Below are 27,178 nucleotides of genomic sequence, written 5' to 3'. Positions count from 1 at the left end.
AAATTTTCAGATTATAGTAACGGCATCACATGATCAACCAATTTTCAACTGAACGCTAAATTTTTTTCCCACACTCTCAACTCCCACCTTGACAAGTGAAGAAAAACCTGTTTGTCAGGAAAGAAAAGGAAGAGAAACATGAGGAAAAGTAAAATGAGAGTAAGATAAATTTAAATCTAGTGGATGTATATGCACCTCCTGCTGTTTTTGGACCTGGGCAGGGAATGTCCTTTGGTTAGCTACAGTGTAAGAGAAGAGAAGCTCAACAGCGCTTGGCCCACTGTGAATGCTTCAATCTTTTTCATCTGACCATCTATCAATCCATCCAGCATTCATAAACCTCAACAAGTACTACCATCTCCACAGCTGCAAGCTCTTTCTTTCCCCTACAATCAAGCCATTTATAAGGAGACAGAGACCCATAATCTGAAATGACCTACAAGGTTCACTACAACTGTATATTTCCATGATCATTTTATAGTCTAAAAATGGATCCGAGTTTAAAAATGGAGATCTATAAAATACCTTACCTTAATTGTACCCTGACTGTTAGCAGCAATCAGCACATTGGACTCCTGGAAAAGAACAAAAACTTTTAAAGTACAGTCAAGAGAATGATTTCTTCTTCATCCTTCTTTCTTCACTTCACCCTAAGCTACCAATAGAATCTAGAGTGGAGAGCCAATTTTTAATATGCTTTAAACTATGGGTTTTAAACATAAAACCATATATTTTGAGAATTAAGTTTTAATTTTAAAAAGCCAGGAGAAGAAAAGTTTTGAATATAAAGAAAAATAAAAGGGAAAAGGACAGCCAATGGAAAGAAGCCAAGAAAAACAAAAAATGAGATAAAATACAAATGACTTTAGAAAAACAAAATGAGCAACTGCTCTCCCAAAACATTCCTCCTTCATTCGTTTTCACCATTCAATACCAGTAACTGATGTAAATGCTGCCAATAACTTTGGCACAAGTCTCTATGAAAAAACATTTATAATTAAGAAAACAAGAAAATGGGAATGCTTGTCTTGAGAAAAAAGACTATCTTTTAAAAAATATTCTATCATCAATACACATTATTAATAGCCTTGGTGATTAACTGAATGAGAATTTATGTCCTGAAGTATTTTTTCATATTCTATACCTTAGGGGGAAAACATTTCTCTGGAAAGTAGGAAAGGCAGGAAAAGGAATGGTCTAGAATGATTCATCAAGGAAGAATCTCAGAAAGCAGGAAGAGTTGTGTCATCCTTCTGTTAGAAATGGGGCATCTAATAGGGCTCTGGAATTTGGAAGGGTCTTTTGCTCTCCAGAATAGAGAGCTCAGGGGTGAATAGACTCAAGACTGCCAGAGGGGTCATGTGGTTGACAGAAAGACCAAATATGATGGTAACTATGAGAAATAGTGGTTCAACTTCAATGAAGCATGGGATCAACCTGAATATCCTTCAGGCTTCAGGACCAAGTGATGCAGAGAAAAAAGCTTTTGGTCCAGGTGCTGGAAAAGTTACTTCAGCCTAGTTAACAATTTTATTTCCTTAATATGGTATAGGAATTTTAAACCACCTTACTTTTTTTTTTTATTTTTAGTAAAGCTACTTTTGAAAATTGCTTATCTTGTTACTATAGGCATATAAGGAAAGACAAGTTTTTCTGTTATCCCAGAATTTTGGGTGAAATTAGAATACTTTTAGAAATCACAATTGGAGTTAGTTTACATGTCCTCTTTGGGGAATTACAGACTGTCTCAGGGATTTAATAGAATCAGTACTTCCATATTGGAGGTTTCAGGTGAGGAGACCAATGATCTTTTGGTGATCTCAATTTAGAAAGTGGTTGGAGAAAGTTTGGGGTCTCCTTAGGAAATTTAACTCACTCTGAGCTAGTGAGAAAGCAGAATTTCTATGCTTGACTCAGAAGCCTGCAAAAAGAGGAACTGTATAGAATTTCTTTCTAACAAAAACTTAAAGCTGTGCTTTGAAACTGCCACTACAGACTCAGAAAAATGATTCTCCCTTAAAAATCATCCAGAAATGAGGTCAAAAATAGCACTAATCAGTCTTGTTGCTATTTAAGAAGATTCCAGTTTCCAAGAAAGCTACTGCCAGGAGCTGCCACCACTATATGCTATCATGCATTGTTCCCTCTGTTATATGAACACAAAACATCATGACAACGTGACAATCAAAAGCTTCATCTCTTTCTGCCATTTATGTTCTAGTCACTTTTTAATACAAAGGAGGAGGGTAGCAAAACCTGATAAAGATGAGGACTCATTTGATGGTAGCAGGGTACCCATTTCTGCCCAATACAGGGATTATAAATAACATAATTCAAAAATGATTTCTGGTGGAAGGAAAACTTGGTAAAGGTTGAATATCCCTTATCTGAAAGAGTTGAGACCAGAAGTGACTTGGATTTTGGAATATCTGCCTACACATAAGATATCTTGTAAATGGGACCAGTCTAAACATGAAATTCATTTACATTAGATATAAACCTTATAGACACACACAGTCTGAAGGTAATTTTATAGGGCACTTATTGGTGTTCAAAAAGCTTCAGAGTTTAGATTTTTGGATTAGTGATGCTTGATCTGTATTATCTTAAGGTATAAGATTAGGCTCCATATAAAAAATGTAATTTATCTAGATAATCACAGAGGAGAGGTCTAAAGTCTGTACTACACTAAAGAAAAGAAGACTTCTGATAACTACCCACTATGAAGAAACCCTTTCTTTTTGTAACCCTAGCACTGAAGCCAGATTTAAAGATAGTTAGGTAAATCGGGTCTAATAAAGAGTAAGATAAACAAAATGGAGGCCATTATAGAGAATGGAGTCTAGGAAACCAGAGTAGCACTTGGGGAAATTGAAATGTTAGTGTCCCCAAGGCCTGGGAACCCATCCTAAGGAACTGTTAAAGAAGCAGCTCCCAGCAAATAGGGAAATGCTAATCAAAAGCTGCCCCAGGCCCTTCCTGCCCAGATTACTCCTTCAGCCCTCCTATCTCCCACCTTTTGGGCCTTCCCACCTGCATTCTATCACTGTAAGATAAAGGGAAACAAAAGACTGAGTGTGGGAAAGCTGAAAGAAGACCTTAGCTATAAAAAAGGGAAGACCTCATCCTTCCATAGATTCGCCTTTTGGGTCCCCTTCTTCCTCTGGGAAGAAGTTCTTTCTGCTGTCCTTTAATAAAGCTACTTTTCACTCTAAACTTGCCTCTGCCTGCTTCTCTGGTATTATACTTCAGCATTCAGGGAAGCAAGGACTTGTCACCGGTAAACTATAGCATTAATAGTCATGTTTGATGCTATTAGAGGGTTACTCTTAACACTTTCACTTGTGGAGAAAGAGAAATAGCTTGTTTAACTATATATATCTATATCCATCCTTTTTCTTGTTGTGCTGGGGACTGAACCAAGGGCTTTGTGTATGCTAGGCAAGTGCTCACCACTCAGTCACATCTCCAACCCAAATACCTCATTTAGAAAAAAGCCAACATATGAACTGACTGCCTAGTTCAAATGATCTTCTAGGGCTGACACAAATGATATAGTGTTCTAAGAATTCTCATAAACATTCAAAACTAACTGAATTTACAAAGAAAAGAAAAATAATAGCTTTGCACATCTCAGTATTCCTCCTCTCTCAAGAGACCATGTAATTACAAAAAAATAATTTAGAACTAAACTGTCAGGCCGTCAGATATTAGCTTAAGATAAATTAATTTTTGCACGCAACAGGAAAATAAAACCAGCTATTTTATAGAGGTCTGGCAGTGATATGTACAGGTTACTACAGTTAGAAGTTTTGAATGAATCCTGTGCATTTTGGATGGCTGGTAATTGCTACCTGTAGTCTGCTATGCAGAACCTAAAGTAAATATATTTTTTTTTTTTTAGCAGTTCTACTGCCAAACTCTCCTCACAACTAAACTAATAAAGTATCTTCTATTTTCTCTTAATATGAAGCAATTAAGAAAAGACAATGGAAAAGTGAGCAGGTCTTCTATAAAAACAAAAATCACATATACCAACATAAACCACCTTGCTTATAATGCCACTGACAGTGAACTAACTTAAACTAACAAATCTGCATCTACTAGAACAGTTTCCTTTTTAGTGGTGTGCTTGCGGAAGAGCCATTATAGGCAATGTTAAAATCCTGAGCAGGTTGAAAAATAATAATTATCTGCTTAGTTTGCAATTGGAGAATTTATTTCTGGAGACCGATATAATTGATTTTAAGTGTAAGTTTTATTATAGGCATAAACATCTATATTATATTTTAAGCCTATGATATGTAAATAAAAACAACTTCTATTTCTAGCTATTTCAAATTAAATAAAGTGGATTTGTTCTCTTACTATAAACTAGAAACCTGAACAAAATGTATCTGGCAATACTGAACGGCAGGGCTCTAGTCTCCAAGAGAAGAGAAATAAGTGAGGTGTCTTACCATCCCCTTTGCTTTCTGCTGGGAGGTAATTTCTGGACCACAAAGTAAAGATGGGGAATCCAAACAGAATAGAGAGGAGTCTGAGCAAAACAGTGGGCTTAATGACTTGAGGAGACAGAGACTTGGGATAGATAGAATTTGTAAGGCAAAAGTACCACAGAGGAGGAAGCCACAAAGAAGTAGCACTCTGGCAATTTGGTTAGGGGTCCCTTTCATTCTGTGTCCACATAATAAACTCTACATTAGGGTGAAACTACCAGGCTGAGAAAATAACAATAAATACAGAAAACATGAATATTGGAAATGCATAACATTATCAAATTCCAGAGTTCACAAAGGACTGAGAGATGTTCAAGTGTTGAGTGCCAGCTAGAGCGAAAAGACCTCACAGACTAGCACTGGGCACTCAGCAAAGTCCCTTGAGTTGCTGAATTTAGTAGGGTTAAGCTAAATGTAAAGTAAATGCTTCTTTAAACCTAAAGAGAGCAAACTATAGCTGTATATATATACCACGCCACTGCCTGTCTTTATGTATTTAAATTTTTATGGAACACAGCTATCATTATTTATTTATATATATTATCTATGGCTGCCTTTGCACTGTAGTGGCAATGTCAATGATCCATAACATACCATATGGCTTATACAACCTGAAATATTTGCTATCTAGTCCTTCATAGCAAGTGTCCTGATTGCTACTTTGGATTTACCCGACAAAGCTTGAAAACAAGGGTCAAAGAACCAAGTTTATTTTAAAAACATAACTTTTTGTCAGGACAAACTTCAGAACTTCTAAGAATTCAACAAAATTTAGACATTCAACAACAAGGCATATAAAAGGCAAAACAAACCCATGAAAGAAAAATCAATAAACACATTAAGTAATGACAAAGACAATAAAAATATCATGAGGATTTTCAAGGGTATTATAATTATGTTTCAAGTGTTTAAAGGAAACAGTGAATTTAATGCGAAAAGCAATGGAAGGCATAGTTATAAAAACCAAATGGAACCTATCTACCTGAAAAGTACAGTATTTGAAATGAGAAATTCATTGGATGGGCACAACCAGGGAGAAAGATGACATAATGGAGAATAACACAATAATATATTTGACAAACAGGAAACAAAACAAATCTGAAGCAGAGGAAAAAGACTGGGGGAAAAACAGAGATTAGCATTTTAGTGGCCTATATAGGACAATATGCAATCTAATCAATGTATAATTAAAATCCCAAATAGAAGAGGGAGCGAAGAAAAAGTATATGAATACATGAGAAAAAATTTTTTCAAATTTGCAAATTTGAAACCCACACATCTTAGAAGTTTAACAATTTTCATACAGAAAAAAATACTACACCAAGGCACATCAGTTACGTGGCTGAAAACAAACAACAAATTTTTGAAAATATCCAGAGGAAAAAAGACAATTATATGCAGAGGAACAAGAAACAAGTTAGCATCAGAGGCAGTATAAACCAGAAGATAATGTCTTTAAAATTATGAAAAGAGAGAGCTATCAATCTAGACATATTATCTCAAAATGAAGACAAAACATTTTCAGAGAAAACAAATCTAAGATCATTTTTTTACAAGCAGATGTATACTATAAGACATTATTAAAGAAAGTTCTAAAAGCTGAAGGAATGTAATATCACATGAGAATTCATATATAAAAAAGGAGATGCAAACTGCTGAAAATGGTCAATATGTAGGAGAATATAAAATATATTTGTTTTAAAATTTCCTTAACAGGTAACTGACTACTTAAAGTAAATGTAAGTAACAGTTGACTACTTAAGCTAAATGTAATATGCATTATGGTGATTATAATATTTACAGAAGTAAAATATGATATCAAAAGCACAAGGATAAAAAGGGAAAACAGGAGCATATTGTTGTAAGGCTTTTCCATTATACATTGTGGTAAAATATAATCCAAAGCATAGAATGTAGAAACTTCAACATGAATATTATAAACTTTAGAAAACTCAGTAATAATGTAAAAGAAATAATAAAGTTAATAAGCTAGCAAGACAAATAAATTATAAACATAATTTTGAAAAGAAATAAGGGTCAGTGGAACATAGAACAGATAGGACAAATAGAAAAAGAAGTAAGATGACAAACATGATTCCAACCACATTGATAATTAAATGTAAATGGTTTAAATACTGTAATTAAATGCAGAGATCATAAGACTGGAGAGAAATAAGATCTAACTCAATGCTATCCATAAGAAACACACTTTAAATATAAAAATATAGATATAAAGTAAAAGAAAAAAGATAAACCATGTGAAGACTAATCACAAGAAAACTGAAATGGCTATACTGATATAAGAAAAAGTGGATTCATGACAAATATGAGATACATAATAACATTTCATAATTATATAACTAGGTACATGTATTCTTAAATACATACATGTTTAAAACAGATCTTCAAAATGCACGAAACAAAAATGGATACAACTGAATTAAGTATAAATCAATACTAATTTTTGTCGATTTTAACATGCTTCTCAATAATCAAAAAGTAGACAGAAAAAAATCAAATACATGACTTCATTTTCAAAACCAAATTGATCAAATTAATACTTAAAGAAATATTTTACTAACATGACAAAATATACATCCTCTTTAAGTGTATGTGAAGAAGTCATCAAAACAGACCATGTAGAGAAAACACATTTCAGTAAATTTAAAGGAGTGAAATCATATAAGCATATTTTCTGATAAAACTTCACTAGAGTAAAAAACAATAACAAAAAAAAATCTGTAAAAAATCCTCGGATATTTGAAAATTTGGAAAACATACTTCAAATAATTCAAAGGTCAAATAAGAACTTAAAGGAAAATGGGAAACTATTTTGCCTAAAAAGACAACAAAACCATCAACATTTGTGTAATGCAGTTAAAACAATACTTAGAAAATTATAACTTTCAATGTTTAGTAAAGCAGAAAGTTTTAATATTAATAATATAATAACTTGCACCTTAGAGAGCTAGGAAAAAACCAATTCACACACAACATACATACAAAAATGGCTGTAGTAAAAAGCAGATTATCAATAAGATAGACTAAACAGATTAAAAATTATCAAACAAAAACCCAGTTCTTTGGGGAAAAAAAAATCAACAAAATTGATAAACCTCTACAAAAAGATAAGAAACATATAAATTACTATCAGGAACAAATTAGGGGATATCATGAAATATGCTACAGGTATTAGAACAATAATCAGGAGATAAATATTATGAACAACTTTATGCCAATAAAAGTGACAGGTAATGAAAGGAACAATTATGTGAAAGATGCAAATTCCTTAATATAAAGAAGAAAAAAATTTTTAAATTGAGGGGCAAAAAATATTTTCAGTCTATGAATCAAAGCTAGAGAAAGACATGAAAAAAAAGACCAATTTCCTTTATAAACAGATGTAAAAAATCTTAATCAAATACCAGTAAAGAGAATTCAACCATATATATACATATATACATACACACACACACACACACACACACACACTCTTATATATATACATATATATATATATATATATATATATATATATATATATATATATCTAAAACATTATGAATAAGTTGAGTTTATCAAGAGTCAAATTGTGTCATGTGTGTATATACTACTTATTTATTTGGTGGTACTTACAAATTGAACCCAGGGATGCTTTATCACTGAGCTACATTTTATTTTCAGGCAGTGTCTTGCTAAATTACTGAGGCTAGCCTTGAACTTGCAATTCTCCTGATTCACTCTTCAGAGTCACTACGATTACAGGAGTGTAAGCAAATGGCTGGGTTTTATTATTAAGAAAATTAATGAAAGGGCAGGAGTATAGCTAAGTAGTACATGCTTAGTACTTGTCCTTGGGGTCAATTCCCAGCACATGCACATGTGTGCTACACACACACTAATCAATTAACATAGTTCACTAAGGCCTCTAGAAAAATCATAATCACAATTAACAGATAACAAAAATGCACGTGACAGAATTCATCATACATTCAAAATAAAAAATCTTAACCCCCCCAAGGTGATAAGGGATACCTATGAAAAATTTCTTTATACTTATTGCTGAAAGACTGGAACCTTCCTCCTTCAAATCTGGAGGAAAATGAGAATGCTTGTTCTCATCATTTCTATACAATCATATTAGAGATATTAACCAGTGTGATAGTCAAAAAGAACAAAGAAAGAATACAGAAATCCGAAGGAAGAAATAAAACTGTCTTTATTTACAAATGACATGATCACCTATATAGAAAATCCTAATGATTTAAAAATAACTGCTAGAATTAATAAACTGACTTAAGTAGAGCTGTCACAACACAACGTCAATTACACCAAAATAAATTTATCTCTATAAACCAGCAATGAATAAACAGCAAGGAGAATTTTTAAAAATACCACTTCTTTTTTTTTTTTCTTTTTTTTTTTGGATAGCTGGGTCAAATGGTGGTTCCATTCCAAGTTTTCTGAGGAAGCTCCATATTGCTTTTCAGAGTGGTTGCACCAATTTGCAGTCCCACCAGCAATATAAGAGTGTGATTTCCCCCCACATCCTCGCCAACATTTATTATTGCTTGTATTCTTTCTTTTAGTTGTAGACAGACACAAAACCATTATTTTATTTATTTGTTTTTATGTGGTGCTGAGGATCAAACACAGTGCCTCTTACTAACTTTATTTGACTTTCAGTCAGATCTTTGAGATCAGCATTATAATAGCAAGGCAAATGCTCTACCAACTGAGCTACAATTCTGACTGGAGTGAGATGAAATCTTAGAGTCGTTTTGATTTGCCTTTCTTTAATTGCTAGAGATGTTGAACATTTTTTTTTTCATACATTTGTTGATCTTCTGAGAAGTGTCTGTTCAGTTCCTTAGCCCATTTATTGATTGGGTCATTTGTTTTTTGGTGGTAAGCTTTTGTGAGTTCTTTGTGTACCCTGGAGATTAGTGCTGTGTCTGATGTGCATATGGTGAAGATCTTCTCCCGCTCTAGGCTATCTCTTCACGTCATTGATGGTTTCTTTTTTTTTTTTTTTTATTTTATTGTTGGTTGTTCAAAACATTACATAGTTCTTAATATGCCATATTTCACAGATTGATTCAAGTGGGTTATGAACTCCCATTTTTACCCCGTATACAGATTGCTGTGTCACATCAGTTACATTTCCATTGATTTACAAATTGCCTTTCTAGTGACTGATGTATTCTGCTGTCTATCCCATTCTCCACTGTCCCCTCACCCCTCCCCACCCCTCCCCTCCCCTCCCCTCCCCCTCTCTCCATCCCCTCTACTATAAATCGTTTCTTCCACTTATATAATTTTTCTCCTACTCCTCCTTTCCTCTTATATGTAATTGTGTATAACCCTGAGGCTCACCTTCCAATTCCATGCAATTTCCCTTAACTCTCACTTTCCCTCCCGCCTATCATCCCTGTTTAATGTTATTCTTCTTCTCCAGCTCTTCGTCTCTACCCTGTCCTTGGTTACTCCCCTTATATCAAAGAAGACATTTGACATTTGTTTTTTAAGGATTGGCTAGCTTCACTTAGCATAATCTGCTCTAATGCCATCCATTTCCCTCCAAATTCTATGATTTTGTCATTTCTTATTGCAGAGTAATACTCCATTGTGTATAAATGCCACATTTTTTAAATCCATTCATCTACTGAAGGGCTTCTAGGTTGGTTCCACAATCTTGCTATCGTGAATTGTGCTGCTATGAACATCAATATAGCAGTGTCCCTGTAGCCTGCTCTTGTTAGGTCTTTAGGGAATAGACCGAGAAGGGGAATAGCTGGGTCAAATGGTGGTTCCATTCCCAGCTTTCCAAGAAATCTCCATACTGCTTTCCAAATTGGCTGCACCATTTTGCAGTCCCACCAACAATGAACAAGTGTACCCATTTCCCCGCATCCTCGCCAGCACTTGTTGTTGTTGGACTTCTTAATGGCTGCCAATCTTACTGGAGTGAGATGGTATCTTAGGGTGGTTTTGATTTGCATTTCTCTGACTGCTAGCGATGTTGAGCATTTTTTCATGTACTGTTGACTGATTGTATGTCCTCCTCTGAGAAGTGTCTGTTCAGGTCCTTGGCCCATTTGTTGATTGGGTTATTTGTTATCTTATTATCTAATTTTTTGAGTTCTTTGTATACTCTGGATATTAGGGCTCTATCTGAAGTGTGTGGGGTAAAGATTTGTTCCCAGGATGTAGGCTCCCTGTTTATCTCTCTTATTGTTTCTTTTGTTGAGAGAAAACTTTTTAGTTTGAGTAAGTCCCATTTGTTGATTCTGGTTGTTAACTCTTGCGCTATGGGTGTCCTATTGAGGAATTTGGGGCCTGACCCCACAGTATGTAGATCATAGCCGACTTTTTCTTCTATCAGACGCCGTGTCTCTGATTTAATATCGAGCTCCTTGATCCATTTTGAGTTAACTTTTGTGCATGGCGAGAGAAAGGGATTCAGTTTCATTTTGATGCAAATGGATTTCCAGTTTTCCCAGCACCATTTGTTGAAGATGCTATCCTTCCTCCATTGCATGCTTTTAGCCCCTTTATCAAATATAAGATAGTTGTAGTTTTGCGGATTGGTTACTGTGTCTTCTATTCTGTACCATTGGTCCACTCGCCTGTTTTGGTACCAGTACCATGCTGTTTTTGTTACTATTGCTCTGTAGTATAGTTTGAAGTCTGGTATCGCTATACCGCCTGATTCACACTTCCTGCTTAGCATTGTTTTTGCTATTCTGGGTCTTTTATTATTCCATATGAATTTCCTGATTGTTTTATCTATTTCTACAAGAAATGCTGTTGGGATTTTGATTGGGATAGCATTGAACTTATAGAGAACTTTTGGTAATATCGCCATTTTGATGATGTTAGTTCTGCCTATCCATGAGCAGGGTATATTTTTCCATCTTCTGAGTTCTTCTTCTATGTCTCTTTTTAGGGTTCTGTAGTTTTCATTGTATAGGTCTTTCACCTCTTTTGTTAGGTTGATTCCCAGGTATTTTATTTTTTTTGGGGATATTGTGAATGGAGTAGTTGTCCTCATTTCCGTTTCAGAGGATTTGTCGCTGATATACAGGAATGCATTTGATTTATGCGTGTTGATTTTATATCCCGCCACTTTGCTGAATTCATTTATTAACTCTAATAGTTTCTTTGTAGACCCTTTTGGGTCTGTTAGGTATAGAATCATATCGTCTGCAAATAGTGATAATTTAAGTTCTTCTTTTCCTATTTTTATGCCTTTAATTTCTTTCGTCTAATTGCTCTGGCCAGTGTTTCGAGGACTATGTTGAACAGAAGTTGTGAGAGAGGGCATCCCTGTCTTGTACCAGATCTTAGAGGGAATGCCTTCAATTTTTCTCCATTCAGAATGATGCTGGCCTGTGGCTTATCATAGATTGCTTTTACAATGTTGAGGTATGTTCCTGTTATCCCTAATTTTTCTAGAGTTTTGAACATAAAGGGATGCTGTACTTTGTCGAATGCCTTTTCTGCATCTATCGAGATGATCATATGGTTCTTATTTTTAAGTCTATTGATGTGGTGAATAACATTTATTGATTTCCGTATATTGAACCAGCCTTGCATCCCAGGGATGAATCCTACTTGATCATGGTGTATAATTTTTTTGATATGTTTTTGAATCCGATTCGCCAGAATTTTATTGAGGATTTTTGCATCTAGGTTCATTAGAGATATTGGTCTGTAGTTTTCTTTCTTTGAAGTGTCTTTGTTTGGTTTAGGAATCAGGGTGATGTTGGCCTCGTAGAATGTATTTGGAAGTTCTCCCTCTTTTTCTATTTCCTGAAATAACTTGAAAAGTATTGGTGTTAGTTCCTCTTTAAAGGTTTTGTAAAATTCTGCTGTATACCCATCCGGTCCTGGGCTTTTCTTAGTTGGTAGTCTTTTGATGGTTTCTTCTATTTCCTCTATTGTTATTGGTCTGTTTAGGTTGTCTATATCTTCCTGACTCAATCTGGGCAGATCATATGACTTAAGAAATTTATCGATGCCTTCACTATCTTCTATTTTATTGGAGTATAAGGATTCAAAGTAATTTCTGATTATCTTCTGTATTTCTGAAGTGTCTGTTGTGATATTGCCTTTTTCATCCCGTATGCTAGTAATTTGGGTTCTCTCTCTTCTTCTCTTCGTTAGCATGGCTAAGGGTCTGTCAATTTTATTTATTTTTTCAAAGAACCAACTTTTGGTTTTGTCAATTTTTTCAATTGTTTCTTTTGTTTCAATTTCATTAATTTCAGCTCTGATTTTAATTATTTCTTGCCTTCTACTTCTTTTGCTGTTATTTTGCTCTTCTTTTTCTAGGATTTTGAGATGATATATGAGATCGTTTATTTGTTGGTTTTTTCTTTTTTTAAGGAATGCGCTCCAAGCAATGAATTTTCCTCTTAAAACTGCTTTCAATGTGTCCCATAGATTCCGATATGTTGTGTCAGTGTTTTCATTTATCTCTAAGAATTTTTTAATTTCCTCCTTGATGTCTTCTATGACCCATTGATCATTCAGTAACCTATTGTTCATTCTCCATGTGATGCATGATTTTTCCTTCCTTCTTTTATTGTTGATTTTCAGTTTCATTCCATTATGATCAGATAGGATGCATGGTATTATTTCTACTCCTTTATATTGTCTAAGAGTTGTCCTGTGACATAATATATGATCTGCCCACGTCCGGATCAGGACCAACTATCCGAGGATGTGGTAGGAACGTCACCGCAATTGGAGTGGGGGCAGAGTAGAGCAGCCACCCGTGCCCGCAGGGCGGGCAGACCTACGACCAACAAGCGTAGTGGATAGATCACCCTGATTAGAGGAGGATCACAGCCACTACCCGCCCTACAAGAGAGATATCCCAAATATACAAGAGCAACATAAATAAACAGGGGGAAAATTTTCAAAAACACAACAGTTTCACGAAGCAGAAAGAAACGCAAGCAACATGAAAAGACAAGGAAAGAAAGGACCACAAGCAATGCAGGTCAACTCAACTCTAGAAGAGGTAATAGCTGCAACAGATGGAATGTCAGATAAAGAGTTCAGGATATACATGCTTCAGATGATCTGGAGTCTCAAGGAAGACATGAGACAGCAAAATCAGACAATGAAAGATCACATTGACAAGGAACTACAGAAACAAATCCAGGAAGTAAAAGATCAATTTCACAGGGAGTTAGAAGTAATAAAAAACAAACAAATAGAAATCCTAGAAATGCAGGAAGCAATAAACCAACTTAAAACCTCAATTGACAATACTACCAGCAGAATAGATCACTTAGAAGATAGAACATCAGACAATGAAGACAAAGTATTTCAACTTGAGAAGAACATAGACAGTTCAGCAAGACTGCTAAGAAACCATGAGCAGAACATCCAAGAGATATGGGATAACATTAAAAGACCAAACTTAAGAGTCATTGGGATACAGGAGGGCACGGAGCTCCAAACCAGAGGAATGAACAATCTATTCAATGAAATAATACAAGAAAACTTCCCAGACTTGAAGAATGAAACAGAATCCCATATCCTAGAAGCCTACAGGACGCCAAAAGTGCAAAATCATAAGAGATCCACACCTAGACACATTATAATGAAGATGCCCAACATACAGAATAAGGAGAGAATTTTAAAAGCTACAAGAGAAAGAAAGCAGATTACATTTAGGGGCAAACCAATCAGGATAACAGCTGATCTCTCAACACAGACTCTGAAAGCTAGAAGATCCTGGAATAACATTTTTCAAACACTGAAAGAAAATGGTCTCCAACCAAGAATCGTGTATCCGGCGAAATTAAGCTTCAGGATGGAAGATGAAATTAAAACCTTTCACGATAAACAAAAGTTAAAAGAATTTGCAGCTAGAAAACCATCTCTTCAAAAAATCCTTGGCAAAACATTACAGGAAGAGGAAACTGAAAATAACATTGAAAACCATCAGTGGGAGGTAGGACAGTAAAGGGGGGAAAGTAACCAAAGAGGAAAACTAATCAGGTTTAGTAACATAAATAAACAAATATGACTGGAGGAACAAACCAAATCTCAATAATAACCCTAAATGTTAATGGCTTAAACTCACCAATTAAGAGACACAGGCTAGTCGAATGGATCACAAAACAAGATCCAACAATATGTTGCCTACAGGAGACGCATTTGATAGGAAAAGATATACATAGACTGAAGGTGAAAGGCTGGGAAAAATCATTCCACTCATATGGACTGCGGAAACAAGCAGGAGTGTCCATACTCATATCAAACAAAATAGATTTCAAGCCAAAGTTAATCAAAAAGGATAAAGAGGGACACTGCATACTGCTCAAGGGAACCATACACCAACAAGACATAACAATCATAAATATATATGCCCCAAACAATGGTGCAGCTACGTTCATCAAGCAAACTCTGCTCAAGTACAAGAGTCTAATAGACCACCATACAATAATCATGGGAGACTTCAACACACCTCTCTCACCACTGGACAGATCTTCCAAACAAAAGTTAAATAAGGAAACTATAGAACTCAACAACACAATTAACAACCTAGACTTAATTGACATATATAGAATATACCACCCAACATCAAGTAGTTACACATTTTTCTCAGCAGCACATGGATCCTTCACAAAAATACCACTTATGATAGTATAAGAAACACAAACCACTTATGGACAAACCTAAAATATACGTAAAACCTAGACGCTGGAAATTATAAAACAATGCTGAGAGAGATTACAGAACACTTAAAAAAATGGCAGAAATATCATGTTCATAGACTTGAGACTCAATTTAGTTAAGATATCAATTCCTCCTAAATTATCTATGCAATCCTAATTAAAACCCCACAAACTTTTAAAGCAAGAATAGCCCCAAAACAGACATGGTCAAATGAATTTCAAAATAACTTGGCAAGTAAATAAAAAGTAATTTTACAAATGGTGCTGAAACAACTATAAGCATGAGGAGAAAGTGAATCTGCTGGAATAGCTTTATATTATGGGGGGAAAAAAGAGAGAACCTAAATCTTTATGACATATCATTACAAAAATTAATTCTAAACAGATCAAACATATAAATGCAAAAGCTAAAATAATAAGGCCTTTAGAAAAAAAAGTAGGATAAAATCTTCAGGGTTGGCAACTTTTCTTAGAATACAAAAAAGGTGGCATAAAAAAACTTGATAAATTGGACTTCATCAAAATTTAAGAAATACCACTTATAGTAATTAGGGCAACTAAAGACTGACAATATTAAGTGCTGGCAAGGATAAAGAACAACTGGAATGATCAATCACAGGATAGTGGCAGGAGTGAAAAATAATCTAGCAACTTTTTTAAAAAAATATTTTTATTTTTTTGTTGTAGTTGGACACAATACCTATTTTTTTATTAATTTATTTTTATGTGGTGCTGAGGATTGAATCAGGGCCTCACATGTGCTAAGCAAGCACTCTACTGCCGAGCCACAACCCCAGCCCCAATCTAACAACTTTTAAAAAAGGTTTGATAATTTCTTATAAAGTTAGGTTCACATCTACCCTATGATCTAGCAATTCCATTTCTAGGTATTCATACAAAAGAAATTATAAGATCTATTATGCAAATACTTGTTTCTGATGTCTGCAGCAGCTCTTTTCGAAACAGTTCAATACTGCAAACATGCTTAATATTCAAAATTGGTGGATACATATATAACTTGTGGTATAGTTGGAATGCTATGTGGTTAAAAACTGAAAGCAAAAAATAAAACTATAGATACAGGCAATAATGTGAACAAATTTCAAACATATCAGGTGAACACAAGAAGCTAGACATGCAAAAAACAAACAAACAGTGTTATTCCTATTATATGAAATTCTAGAATAAACAAAAATAACACATGGAGAGAAAAAGCAGATTATCAATATCCTTGAGTGCAGAAGGGAATGGAATTGATTACAAGGTGTTATAAAGGAACTTCTGGGTGTTGAAAAATGTTTTGTATTTGATCTGAGGTAGTAATTACCATTTATAAATCATTTATCAATATCATCAACTACTTCTAAAGTGTTTATAGTTTACATTTACAGAATTTTTTTTTGAGAGAGAGAGAGAGAATTTTTTAATATTTATTTTTTTTTTAGTTTTCGGTGGACACAACATCTTTGTATGTGGTGCTGAGGATCGAACCCGGGCCGCAAGCACACCAGGCAAGCGTGCTACTGCTTCAGCCACATCCCCAGCCCACATTTACAGAAATTATATTTCAATATCAATTTAAAAAGTATAAAACAAACACAGGCATAAATATGCATTTCATGTTTACTTTAAATCCAGTATTGGACTTAACTGACCAAAAGTCATTATTCATAATCTCAATGTTTTCTGATTTCTTAACATAATATATATAAAGCTTTTCCCCCACATACCATTATTTTCTTTTTCCCCACATTTTTTATTGGTGCATTATAGTTGTACATATTAATGGGATTTGTTATTACATATTCATACAAACATACTAAATTAAAAAACCCCAAATAACACAATCAACAAGTGGGCCAAGGACCTGAACAGACAACTTCTCAGAAAAGGATATACAATCAATCAACAAATATATGAAAAAATGCTCATCATCTCTAGCAATCAGAGAAATGCAAATCAAAACTACTCTAACATATCACCTCACTCCAGTCTCCGGGAGTCTCCTACCTCAACCTCCCCAGGAACCAGGGTTATACACCACCACACCCAGCTTTATAATGCAGATCATTAGATAGAATTGGTTTTAAGGTTAAATAACCTATAACATTATTAGCAAGTAACTTTTTTATTTCATGATTTTTGACAGTTTGGGTTTTTTAAATTATTCTTTTAGCCTGCATAATAATCTTCAGATTTTCTTCCTACCCATTTGATCACTTTGGGCTACTTTGCTTGCTTTCCTTGAATACCTGAGCTCAGAACATCTTTCCTTCACTAAAAGAAAAGTCATTTGTAAGATATATCCTTTATTTCAGGCCCATGTGTATCATGTTTCTCCATAACAATATTTCTCTTATCCCAGCTTTATTAAGATTCAGAGAGTTTGAGTAACTTGCCCTTGATGACATAGTTTGGAAATGTTAGAGCTTTGAACTCATATCTTTCTGACTCCAAAAATTGATAAGAGCTTTATATAGTAAAGGAAACAATTAGGAATGTGAAGAGACAACCCACAAAATGGGAGAAAATCCTTGCTAGCTACTCTTCTGACAGAGGGTTAATATCTAGAATATAGAAAGAACTCAAAAAAACTTTACACCAACAAAAAATCTAATAACCCAATAATAAGGAGGCAAAAGAAGAAATACAAATGGCGAACAAATACATGAAAAAATGTTCAACATCATTAGTATTTAGGGAAATGCAAATCAAAGCTACACTGAGATTTCACCTCAACCCAATCAGAATGGTGGTCATCAAGAATACAAACAATAATAAATGCTGGAGAGGATGGGGTGAAAAAGAACACTTTTACACTGTTGGTGAGATTGTAAATTAGTACGACTACTATGGAAATCAGTATGGAGACTTCTCAAAAGACTAGGCTTGGAACTGCCATATGATCCAGCTATACCACTTCTCGGTATTTATCCTGAAGAATTAAAGTCATTTTACTACAGTTGTACATGCATACCCATGTTTATAGCAGTACAGTTCACAATATCCAAACTATGGAACCAGCCTCAGTGTCCATCAACCAATGAGTGAATAAAGAAAATGTGGTATGTATACACAATGGAGTTTTATTCAGCCATAAAGAAAAAATTGTTATAGCATTTGCAGGAAAATGGATAGAATTAGAGACCATCATGTTAAGTAAAATAAGACAAACTCGGTTCGAGATCAGCCTAAGCAACTCAGTGAGACACTGTTTCAAAATAAAATAAAAGAGGGCTGGGATGCAGCTCAGTGGTAGAGTGCTTGCCTAGCATGCACCAAGACCCTGGGTTTGATTCTCAACACCTTAAAAAAAATATTCTCAATACCTTAAAAAAATATATTATAAAGGGCCTTTTATATAAAGTCTGTATTATAAAGTCACTTTATAAAGGGACTACCTCAGCCTTTAGAAACTGGTCTTGACAGACACTTCTCTAGAAAAGCCTTCCCTGGCTTCCAAGATGGTAAGAATAAATTAATTATACAAATCAACTTGGCTGGATTAAGAAATGCCTAGAGAGTTGATAAAGTGTGTAGGGTATTTGGAAAGAGGATGTTGGTGTGAGCCTGTGGTCAGAGTAGAGAAGATCTGCCCTCAATGTTGAAAATACCATCCAATTGGCTGTGGGACTGCATTAAAAAAAAAAAAAAAAGGAAAAGTAAAAGCAACTCTCCTTCCTGGAACTGGGATCCCCTTCTTCTCCTGCCCTTGGACATCAGAATTCCTAGTTCTCCAGCCTTTAGGCTCTAGAACTTATACCTGGTCCACCACTCCCAACCCTACATTCTTAGGCCTGCTGCCCTGCACTGACAGTTACACTACTGGCTTCTCTGGCTCTTGGGCCTTTGAATTTGCTACTGGCCTTCCCAGCCTATTGTGGGACCTTTCTGCCTCCATAATTTCATGAGCCAATTCCCCTAGTAAATCCCTCTCATGTATCTACTTACAGATATCCTATTATTTCGCTCGCGCGCTCTCTCTCTCTCGAGAATTCCAATACATAAGATAACTTTTCAACTAATTTCACAAAGATAATAAAATTTCATCATTATACTATATGATACTATTGTGGCTTTGGCATAAAGTTTATTAATTTTATGTAATTTTATTCATCCATCACCATCCAACTAGTCATCATTAGGGTAGATAGTACACAGAAGACACTATTCTGTTCTGTGTACTGGAGTTCTGAAGAGAAGACATCAAGTTTGATCTTCAGACTACAGACAAGCAGGGGAGACAGACTGATTATATATATGTATATATATATTTGGTACCCAGGATTGAACCCAGGGCCTTGTGCATGTGAGGCAAGCACTCTACCAACTGAGCTATATCCCCAGCTCCTACTTTCTTGTATTTTAAGAAATATGAAGTTTCAGGGGGCAACTGAGTGATCTTTCTTCAGAAGAAATGAAAAAGGCTTGAAAATAATAAAGATGTTGTGTCCACTGAAAACTAAAAATAAATAAATAAATTTTAAAAAAATGGTTCTGGGATAACGAGAAATTGTGTGACTGGAAAGCAGCTTGTGTAAGTGTATGCGTACTAGATGATCAGATGGGATTGGTAGGTGGTAAGCATAAAAAACTAACTGTACCATACCAGAGTTAGAATTTTATTTATGGATAATAAGAAGTTAGCGGCTGTCTTTATGCAAGGATGTTCTAGGAGATCAGAATATTTCACCCAAAAATATGCCAGCCTGGCATTAGGATTATTTTTAGTGGAAGGTACTGAGAAAAGCATACAAGGGACAAGCTCTCTACCTTCTTTCTATCTGCTTGAAAACCGATCATAAATTCCGTTTGTGAAGGTATGCACTTCTATCCCACACCCCCAGACACTTATCATGCCAGGAAAGGGATGGCACTCTTATCACTGGAGATATGATGGCACCAAAAGTCTACACAAACCAACCTTACTAATTAGCCCTTACCTATCATTAGTTTCTCATATACTTGCCTTCCTATAATTTTTTTATCCTTAGAAGCTCAAAGTCCCTCTCTTGTCAATTCTGTCTTCTTTTGTCCACATGGCCTAAAAGCCTTGAAACTTAAGACATTCTCTGGATTTTTAAATTGTCTCTATAAAGCTCTTTCTACTATTCCTGGTGCCATATAAAAACTATGAACATCAAATAAACTTGTATGTTGTTTAATCAATCTGCTGTGAGTTTATTTTGCATACCCAGAGAATCTAAGTGGGCAGAGGAGAATTTTCCTCCCTTCCAGTGTTCCATTCCTTCAATGACGTATCTATCACCTCACATCTGCCTCTCCAGGTACCTAGAGTTATCTTCTTTAATCTTATCTTTTAATAAAACTTTTAAATTCACATATTAAGTTAAACAAGTTAAATTCTAGAAAAGCAAAATAAAATTTTGTGTACTAGGAGGTGGGAGATTATAATTACATCCTCAAATACAGTTAAAATTTACATCTTTAAATAAAAAATTGTAATGTGGGTCCAACCTTTACATTTTAAAAAAGATAGATGTTACATGTAAGTATTTTCTGTTATTTCCTAAAAGGAAACTAAATATGGAAAAAAAAAGTTACTCAACTACTTAATAACTACATAATGGACTCTATGTTTAATCTTCTCTCATTACAATGCAGGCTAGCTACTGCTATAATATTCTTATTTAGCAATTTCAATTTCCAGCCCAGTAAGCATTGGGAGCTATCTAATGTCCACAGAAGAAAGTGCCTCTCCCTCTGTCTGGCTAAGTGGCCTAGGCTTGCTTTAAACATGTGATGCTTCTTCCTCAGATTCCCCAGTACCTGGGGTTACAAGCATGTACTACCATCCATTTCCTAGTTTTATTCTGTAACATTATATAGAAAATACTACTCTAATTTCATAGAATAGAAACTTTCTGAGGCACAGAAAGGTTAAGTAACTCATGCAAAGTTACTTAATATCTACTTAAGTAACTCATCCACAGCTTATACATGACGGCAACAGGAAGCAATATGGCAACCTGGCTCCAGCACTAACCAGATCATTATCCTCTGACAGAAGATATAAATGATATATGCATCACCCTCTATGCTTAGTGTTTTAAAAGCTCTAACCTGCCACACAAGGACCTCAAAAAAAAAAAAATCACCAATATTTTCTCCTAAACAAGTTTCTAGTTTGTGTCATAAAACAAAGTAAGACAAACTCTCTGAAGATTATAATCTTTAACCTTGTATTTCCTCTTAAAAGTAACACACAGAACACTGTTAGAGACATGAGGAATATAAAATACACTGAAATACTACTGATAATTCTTTTTTAAAAAAAGCAAAAATGTAGTTAAGTTGGCCAGTGAAAATTAATGTAAGCAGTTCAGTCTTCAACAGTTTGCCTTAAAAGCCCTGAATTTTCTTCTTCAGGTGTTCACTAAGTTAAAACTGTATATCTACTTAAGTCCTTTAGACATATGTTTGGTGAAAGGGTAAATCCTTCTGAACATCATCATACAGTGGTTGCAAATAAAGATCCCTAGAGGATAGAGAACAGCAAGGAAGACAGTTCAATTTAATATTTCTCTTTAAATAAAGAAGTAAATGTATTTGAGATAAGTTGGCTTCAAACAAGAAAAATTCACAATCTACATTATAACTGTCAATTCTATAACAGTCTCTCCATTGAGATTCTTGTCCTATTTGGACAAAGCCATTTACTTTCTTTATGAAAACAGATTTCTGGTTTTCTCATTGCCAGAAAAAAAGTATGCTATTTTTTTATTTATTTTTTTTGGCCAGTGGTGGGGATGTTACTGGGGATTGAAAACAGGAGTGCTTTAACACTGAGATACATCTTCAGTTCTTCTTATTTTTTAAAATTTTGAGATAGATCTAAGTTTCTGAGGCAAACTTGTGATTCTCAGGCCTCAGCCAACACAATGCTGAGACTGCAGGGATGTGCCACCACACCTGGCTTAGGAAAGTGTTAATTTGGAGTGATGATTTATGTCATAGCCACTTTAAGCTTTTTTCATATCAAAATTATAAACACGAAAGTATGGGTTTTTGCTAATTTTTTTTCTCTCTGAAGTGGAAGAGGTAAAAGGGTATTAGTATTTGTACTTCAACTGCATCCTGAAAATTAAAACGATTTTTCTCCTCATGTAGTTCATGGATGGTGTGTACAAATACACTGCTTACTCAGGATCCTCTTGCAGCCAAAGAATACTTTCAAATCAATTTTCCCTTTTGGCTGTGGGTTTTTTTTTTTTTTTTTGGGGGGGGTGTACCATGGATTGAACTCAGGGGTACTCGACCACTGAGCCACATCCCCAGCCCTATTTTGTATTTTATTTAGAGACAGGGTCTCATTGAGTTGCTTAGCACCTCACTTTTTGCCGAGGCTGGCCTGAACTCCCAATCCTCCTGTCTCAGCCTCCCTAACCGCTAGGATTACAGGTGTGTGCCACTGCACCTGGCTCAGTTGTTCTTTTTATGAATGATCCACAGCTGCCTTATGAACATCCACATCACTTCTCTTTAGAACAGATACAGATATAATATGTAGATTCTTAACAGTTTTTCTTAGATCAATGCTTTAAGTGACAATATTCAAATATCCAATTCCATCAGTCCCTTTTATTTACTTCGTAACATCCCCAAACCTTCAGGTGCTTACCTCTGTTACCCTCTGACTTAAATTCAGAAGAGAAAGCACTCAAGCTTCTGACATTTTGATGCTTCATCATACTAAGTTGTAGTTGATTTGCTGACATGCAAAATCATTTTTTTTGTTAAAACCACTTTATAGTAGATCTTCTTTTTAGAAAAGTCATGTTTTTATTGTTTTTGGATCTTAGAGTTAAATACATTTTTGTTGGGCTTTGATTAATCCAAAGAGTCCCCTGTGTGAACAAAAGTTTGCCTTTATACAATTATAAAGCTAGACTGAATGTGGACAGCATGTGAAAATCTATATAACGATATTTAAACAAAGGTTCCAAGATGATCTTCAAAGGTTTTTGAAGGAATGCTATTCATAAGCTCAACAGTTTTTGTCCCTGACCCTTCTTTCAGTATGTGGTTTTTCAGAATTGACCTGGAAAAAGTATATTTAAATATGTTGAAGAAAGAAACCATAATCTATCAAAAAGAGGTTTTTCCCATTTACTCTAAAGTGTTATTATGGTTAGCCCTCCATGCATTCTAAAAAAATGTAATTAGTTGTTTGAAGTATGTATTAGTTGTTTGAAGACAGACAATAAATGAACTTTATGTCTCATTTCACTATCTTAAAGAGATATTAGGAAAAGATACCCTGTAGCCCCAGTTACCTGGGATGCTGAAATGGGAGGATCACCTCTGCACACAAGTTTGATATCAGCCTGAGCAACATGGTAAGGGTCTGTCTCAAAATTTCTGACATTATCATAACCATTTATTGAGCACTTTTAAGCCAGTTACTTTGGCTAGAGATTTACTGGATTATTTCACTTAATCTGCACAACTATCCAATGAGATTAAATAACTTCTCCAAATTCATATACTCAGCTAAGGAATAGCAAAGCCAGGAATCTACTTGTGTAGTCTGATAAATACACTAGTGCTGGTTTGTATAATATTGACTGAGGGAGCTTATCACATGTCTGGGCACATCCTGAATTTACTAAATGGGAACAGAAGAAGAAAGGAGTATGAGACAAGTATTTACCATGTGCAAGAGTGCCTCAGTTCTCACACACTATATGTCAAATTTCATACAGCTAAATTCCTAAGTGCTTTATTAAATATGCAAAATTTGAATTTTTATTTATCTCTGTATGATTTAGGGGCTATCACTTAAAGAAAGGGCTTGACCACAGAACCAAGTAGTAGGAAGTGTTCATAGTCAGAATATAGGACTTAGCTCCCCTCTCCCATTCCAATTTGAGATCCTGGAGTTTTTTTTAATCATAAGGGAACACTTTCAAAAGCATCCTTTAAACACAAATTCTCTCTTCCCTTTCAACTTAGGTATCCCTGCTTAGGATGATATGAATCCCTTCTCATTTTAAACTATCAAGATGATTATGAATAAAATGGGTAAGTCACAATCTTTGGTAGAATGGATTATTTTATATAATCACACACACACACACATACATTTTTTTTTAGTTGTAGTTGAACACAATACCCCCATTTTATTTTTATGTGTTACTGAGGATCGAACTCGGCGCCTTGTACATGCTAGGTGAGTGCTCTACCGCTGACCCACAATCCCAGCAAGAATCCTTCTTTTAGTAAATTATTATACTTCCATTTTTTGGACTGAATTTCAGACAAATATCTGCTCTTACAATAAATCTAGCAAGTGGGAAAATTGATTTACACTGCTAATCAAAAGGATTTCTAGATTTGGTGCCTTATAATATCTTCAATTCCAAAATTTTTAAGATTTTTCATAATAAACAATGTAAATAGTTCATACTGAAGACTTTTTACATCATTCTAAGACAAGGTGAAACAGATCCTTTATGGCAAACTGATGTTGCTCTAGGCATAATATAATCATGAAAATAAACATAAACCACAAGCTCCTGAATTTTATCATTGGAATTTATCTCTACTAAATAAATATAAAATTAGCATTCTTGCTGGATGTGGTGTGCACACCTGTAATCCCAGAGGCTTGGGATGGAGGCTAAGGCAGGAGGATCAAGTTCAAAGCCAGCCTCAGCAATTTAGCATGGACCAAAACAACTTAGTAAGATCCTATCTCAAAATAAAAATAAAAAAGGGCTGGGAATGTGGCTCAGTAGTTAAGTGCCTCTGCGTTCAATCTCTGGTATTCCCACCCTCAAAAAAAAAAAAAAAAAATCCCTCAACATTCTTTAAAAATAATTTGGTATGGACAGTTCTCTCTAGATAAATGGACATATACATATAGGTTAGTCTAGTGAGCTCTGTTTTGTCTTTAATATTTATTTTTTAGTGGAAGTTGAACATAATCTTTATTTTATCTATTTATTTTTATGTGGTGCTGAGGATCAAACCCAGGACCTCGCACATCTGAGGAGAGAGCTCTACTGCTGAGCCATAACCCCAGCCCAAGCTCTGTTTTTTTATAGGGCATCTACGAGTTTAATGTTTTGAAAGGCTAACTGAATACCTTAAAAATGTAAAGATTTCAAAAAAGTTGAAACGCACACCTGTTACTTCAGAATGAAGTGTGTGTGTAGACAGACAGACATAAACACACACATAGAAAGGAAAAGGAAGACCTACCTCAATGGAGAATCTACCTCTACCAGAATAACCAGATTCTGTCCCATTTCCTTTCTACCCTTCATCTTTTTCTTTTTTTCCTCCTGTTAAGACTTCTTGTTTTTATTTGGGTCTTAGAGAAACTTGCATTCATAATTATAGTATGCATGACACAAGGTGTTCTCAGAGATAGGTGTTAAAAATTTTTAACAGGTACAGATAGAAACCTATCATAAAAACTTAGGTATAGCTGTACTACTTACATACCTAATTGTCCCTGATTTTAGCTTATAATTATTCCTTCCCCATAAAAGTAGCTATGGTTTCTTTTGCTCTCTTAATTATAATAATAAGCATAATAGTAAATATAATAATAAACAACCATCTCTATATTATCATAAGATTTAAAGTTCATTTTGTGAGGATCAAAGCCTGAAGCTCCCACAAACCATAAAGCAGAGCAGGCTATGTAAATAATGGCTTTGGTACAGTGTGCCAAACACTTTACTTTCAAAGAGGCTCTCCTTTGATGAAAGTCATTAACTCTGATTTGTTACATATATGAGGAACATTTGGTTCCTATATTCACATATCTGATTTGAGTAGACTTTACATAATAATTTCAGTGGGGTTTGTGGAGAAGATAGCTGAGAGGCACATAGCTAAGATTTGGCCAGAAAGGATGAAGAAATACTCATCCAGATCCATGTGAGAACAAACTGAAGGGCATGGTAGCAAGGAATCTCAAAAAAGAAAGGCACTGCAAAAGGATTTAAGAAATAAGAAACAAAGGGAAAATACTATATTTCTTTTTCTTCACTGAAGCATTCTAAAAAGTAACAACAGTGGTGAAGATACTACCCAAATATATTTGTAAACATAAGTTAAGATCATTTTGGTCACAAGGCATAATTTTCCTTTGAATTACACTTACATAATATTTAAGTTGCTGATATTTAGAGGTCATTTTAGTGAAGGGTCTTGGATGTAGATTTTAATTTTATTATTCAAAAACACAGAAAAAAATAAATGTAGTGAGTAGAAAATCTGATAAGGTTCACTGAAATAAAGAACAGAGTAAACTAGGAATTTTTAATGAGCCTAGAAAAATAAAGCTATTCACATTACAACTGTATGGTGCAAAAACTACTCAGGGTAAGAAATACGGGGGTTTCAGAATCATAAACAAGGATTTTCATATAATTAATTCTAGATAAAACTAGCAGGAACTTATCTGCTACGTATCACACCTCAGTGCATTAGAAAGGCCATTTAGCTCCTATCCTTACCCCTCCCCTCACCAACTTAGCAGAACAGTCTGAAAAACCAAGATTTCAAATTCAGTACCAAGAAGTAAATACTTGGTGTTTTAGTCAGCTTTTGCTTGCTGTGACCAAAACACCTGAGAACAACTACTTAGAGGAGGAAAAGTTTCTTTAGGGCTCACAGTTTCAGGACTCAGATCATAGAGGGCTGACTACTGCTCTGGGCCCCAGGTAGGACAGAACCTCATGGGGTGAAGGGTCCAGTAGAGGAACACTACTTAGCTCATGGTGAATCAGGAAGCAGATTATGAAAGAGGGTAGAGAGAAGGGGAGGGGGAGAGAGGAAGATGCCCTAGAGAAAGATGTTCCCTTGCCCTCAGTGACACACCTCCTCTAGTCATGTTCTACCTGCCTATAGTTACCAATCAGTCCATTCAAACTGGGAGGGACCAATCACATTTTACAGTTCTCATAATCTAATCATTTTGCCTCCGAATATTCCTGCATT

The 27,178-nt window shown here is 34.9% G+C and overlaps 1 protein-coding gene across 5 annotated transcripts in view; it reads right to left on the bottom strand.

Moving 5' to 3' along the window:
• COP1 (COP1 E3 ubiquitin ligase) overlaps positions 1 to 27,178 on the bottom strand; it is a 177,817-nt gene that overhangs the window by 1,919 nt on the left and 148,720 nt on the right. For all 5 annotated transcript variants that reach the window (XM_081299558.1, XM_081299561.1, XM_081299559.1 and 2 more), the window contains one exon: positions 531 to 575. In XM_081299558.1, the coding sequence (XP_081155684.1) occupies positions 531 to 575 (45 nt within the window). The remainder of the gene's footprint in view (positions 1 to 530; positions 576 to 27,178) is intronic.

This window comes from Spermophilus citellus (genome assembly GCF_964194105.1).
Source record: "Spermophilus citellus genome assembly, chromosome: 6".
NCBI lineage: Eukaryota > Metazoa > Chordata > Mammalia > Rodentia > Sciuridae > Spermophilus > Spermophilus citellus.
This window is presented reverse-complemented; position numbering and strand designations above follow the sequence as displayed.